General features: G+C 42.4%; 1 protein-coding gene across 1 annotated transcript in view; it reads left to right on the top strand.

Annotated features, from left to right (window-relative positions):
* The window catches only part of ntrk2a (neurotrophic tyrosine kinase, receptor, type 2a), a 33276-nt gene that overhangs the window by 11266 nt on the left and 19510 nt on the right, over positions 1-2500 (top strand). The window contains exon 12 of the mRNA XM_031571015.2: positions 1708-1807. Within this exon, the coding sequence (XP_031426875.1) occupies positions 1708-1807 (100 nt within the window). The remainder of the gene's footprint in view (positions 1-1707; positions 1808-2500) is intronic.

Below are 2500 nucleotides of genomic sequence, written 5' to 3'. Positions count from 1 at the left end.
AGATCACAGTCTCCCATATCTCATGCACTCATTAGAGCCACTCATGTAGTCTAATGGTTATTGTTGTTGTTGTTGTTGTTGTTGTTGTTGTTGTGGTTCTGCTGTTGTGGTTCTGCTGTTGTGGTTCTGCTGTTGTGGTTCTGCTGGGGTTCTGCTTGTGTTGACAGCACCGAATGACCTACAGCTTGTTTTCCGAATAGTTCTAAGTGGAAAGGCAATGTCATGGACAGAATTTCAAACGCATTAACATTGAATACCAGTAACCTGAGACGAACCTAATATTCCTTTGCAGTAAAGATTTAAAACCATTCTTCTGCATTGCTTTACCACACCATACGTCTACTATTGGGGAGAAGTCTGAAAATACCAAAAAAAATCCATGTTACCGTCTCAAAACTTTAACTTCCATTGAAAGTGTCAGAATGGCTGCTGAAACATTCAACATTTCGGCAAAGACATAAGCGCTTAGCTCTGAAGTTGCGAAAATGTTCTACTAGACGAATTTAAATGATTCAATTAAATGTTATACATTTTACATGCTAGACCTAAATCCATTCTGTGTGTTTATGAGACAGGCTGTAGGCCTATTGATCGCCACAAAAATAACTTTTTTAAATTGAAGTGTGTGTGTGTGTGTGTGTGTGTGTGTGTGTGTGTGTGTGAGTGTGTGAGCACACTTTCTTTTTCACATGATTAGCAATGTAACAGTCAGTTTGAAGTTTCTTCTTCTGCCGTAGTCTTATTACTCTACAGTATATGAATAAAACACACACACACACACACACACACACACACACACACACACACACACACACTCCAACGAGAGGAGTCATTATTGTGTATTTATTTACATCATGGATGACATTCGTTTACTGCTGACAAATTGGACTACCTCTTCCCAGACACTTGAGTCTTTGAAGGGGTTTAAACTTTTAAAACTAACATTTTATTCTTTTTTATAAAGCCTGCCAGGATATGTGTTAACTTCGAGGGTATATATCTGAGATAGATGAATCGTATTAATCCACAGCACAGGTTTGCTCCTGTTTCCTTTGGTGTGTGGTCGGCACATTCAAATGTTTCCCCATTGAACATGTAGCCACGCCTCTATCCGAAATCCACGCCTCAGCAGAATTTTGAATTCATCGCCGGAGTTTAAGACGACCCGCCCAAGCAGAGTGGGACGTTTTTCACAGAGGGCCCAGACCAGCCAAACCAGGGCCCAGAATCTGTCATGCACAGACACACACACACACACACACACTCACACACTCATACACACACACACACACACACACTCACACACTCATGCACACACACACTCACACACTCACACACTCATGCACACACACACTCACACACTCACACACTCACACACTCATGCACACACACACACACTCACACACTCACATACTCATGCACTCATGCACTCATGCACACACACACTCACACACTCATGCACACACCCATAGAAACACAGATCTCTCACACACACTCATGCACACACACACACTCATGCACACACCCATATAAACACAGATCTCTCTCACACACTCATGCACACACACACTCACACACTCATTGCACACACACACTCACACACTCATTGCACACACCCATAGAAACACAGATCTCTCTCACAAACTCTATGTTGATGTATGAGTGTGTGTGTGTGTGTGTGTGTGTGTGTGTGTGTGTGTGTTTCAGGTGTATGTGATCGTGGGAATTGCCGTGGTGACGTTTGTACTGATTGTGTTGATGCTTGTCATCCTGAAGTTCGGACGGAACTCAAAGTTTGGAATCAAAGGTAAGTTGCCTCTGCTTTGCTTTCGCCTCCGTAGAATGAAGTCTCAGTAGAATGAAGTCTCAGTAGAATGGAGTCTCAGTAGAATGAAGTCTCAGTAGAAGTGGAGTCTCAGTAGAAGTGGAGTCTCAGTAGAATAGAGTCTCAGTAGAATAGAGTCTCAGTAGAATAGAGTCTCAGTAGAATGAAGTCTCAGTAGAATGGAGTCTCAGTAGAAGTGGAGTCTCATTATTCATGGCAGTGAGTAGGCCTCATGCTTGGCTGGAACAAGCTTTTAGTAGAGAGGGTATTAGTGCACACTAACCAGTGCACACTAACCAGTGCACACTAACCAATGCTGCTTTTACATTCTGACAAAAAGCGACACAATGCACTTTTAAAGCTCATATCTTGTGTGTGTGTGTGTGTGTGTGTGTGTGTGATACACCTGAATTCAGAGGAAGTTTTGGGAATGGGTATGGGGTGGTCTATCGTCACAACACGTTCAGTTCACATTCAGTTCACATTCAGTTCACATTCAGTTCACATTCAACTCACATTCAGATCACATTCAGTTCACATTCAGTTCACATTCAGTTCACATTCAGTTCTCATTCAGTTCACATTCAACTCACATTCAGTTCTCATTCAGTTCACATTCAACTCACATTCAGTTCACATTCTACATGTAGCGCTGCATGGAGGCGGGATTTGTCC

Source organism: Clupea harengus, chromosome 7, assembly GCF_900700415.2.
Source record: "Clupea harengus chromosome 7, Ch_v2.0.2, whole genome shotgun sequence".
NCBI classification, from domain to species: domain Eukaryota; kingdom Metazoa; phylum Chordata; class Actinopteri; order Clupeiformes; family Clupeidae; genus Clupea; species Clupea harengus.
The sequence above is the reverse complement of the archived record's forward strand: the minus strand, read 5'-3'. Positions and strand labels throughout refer to the sequence as shown.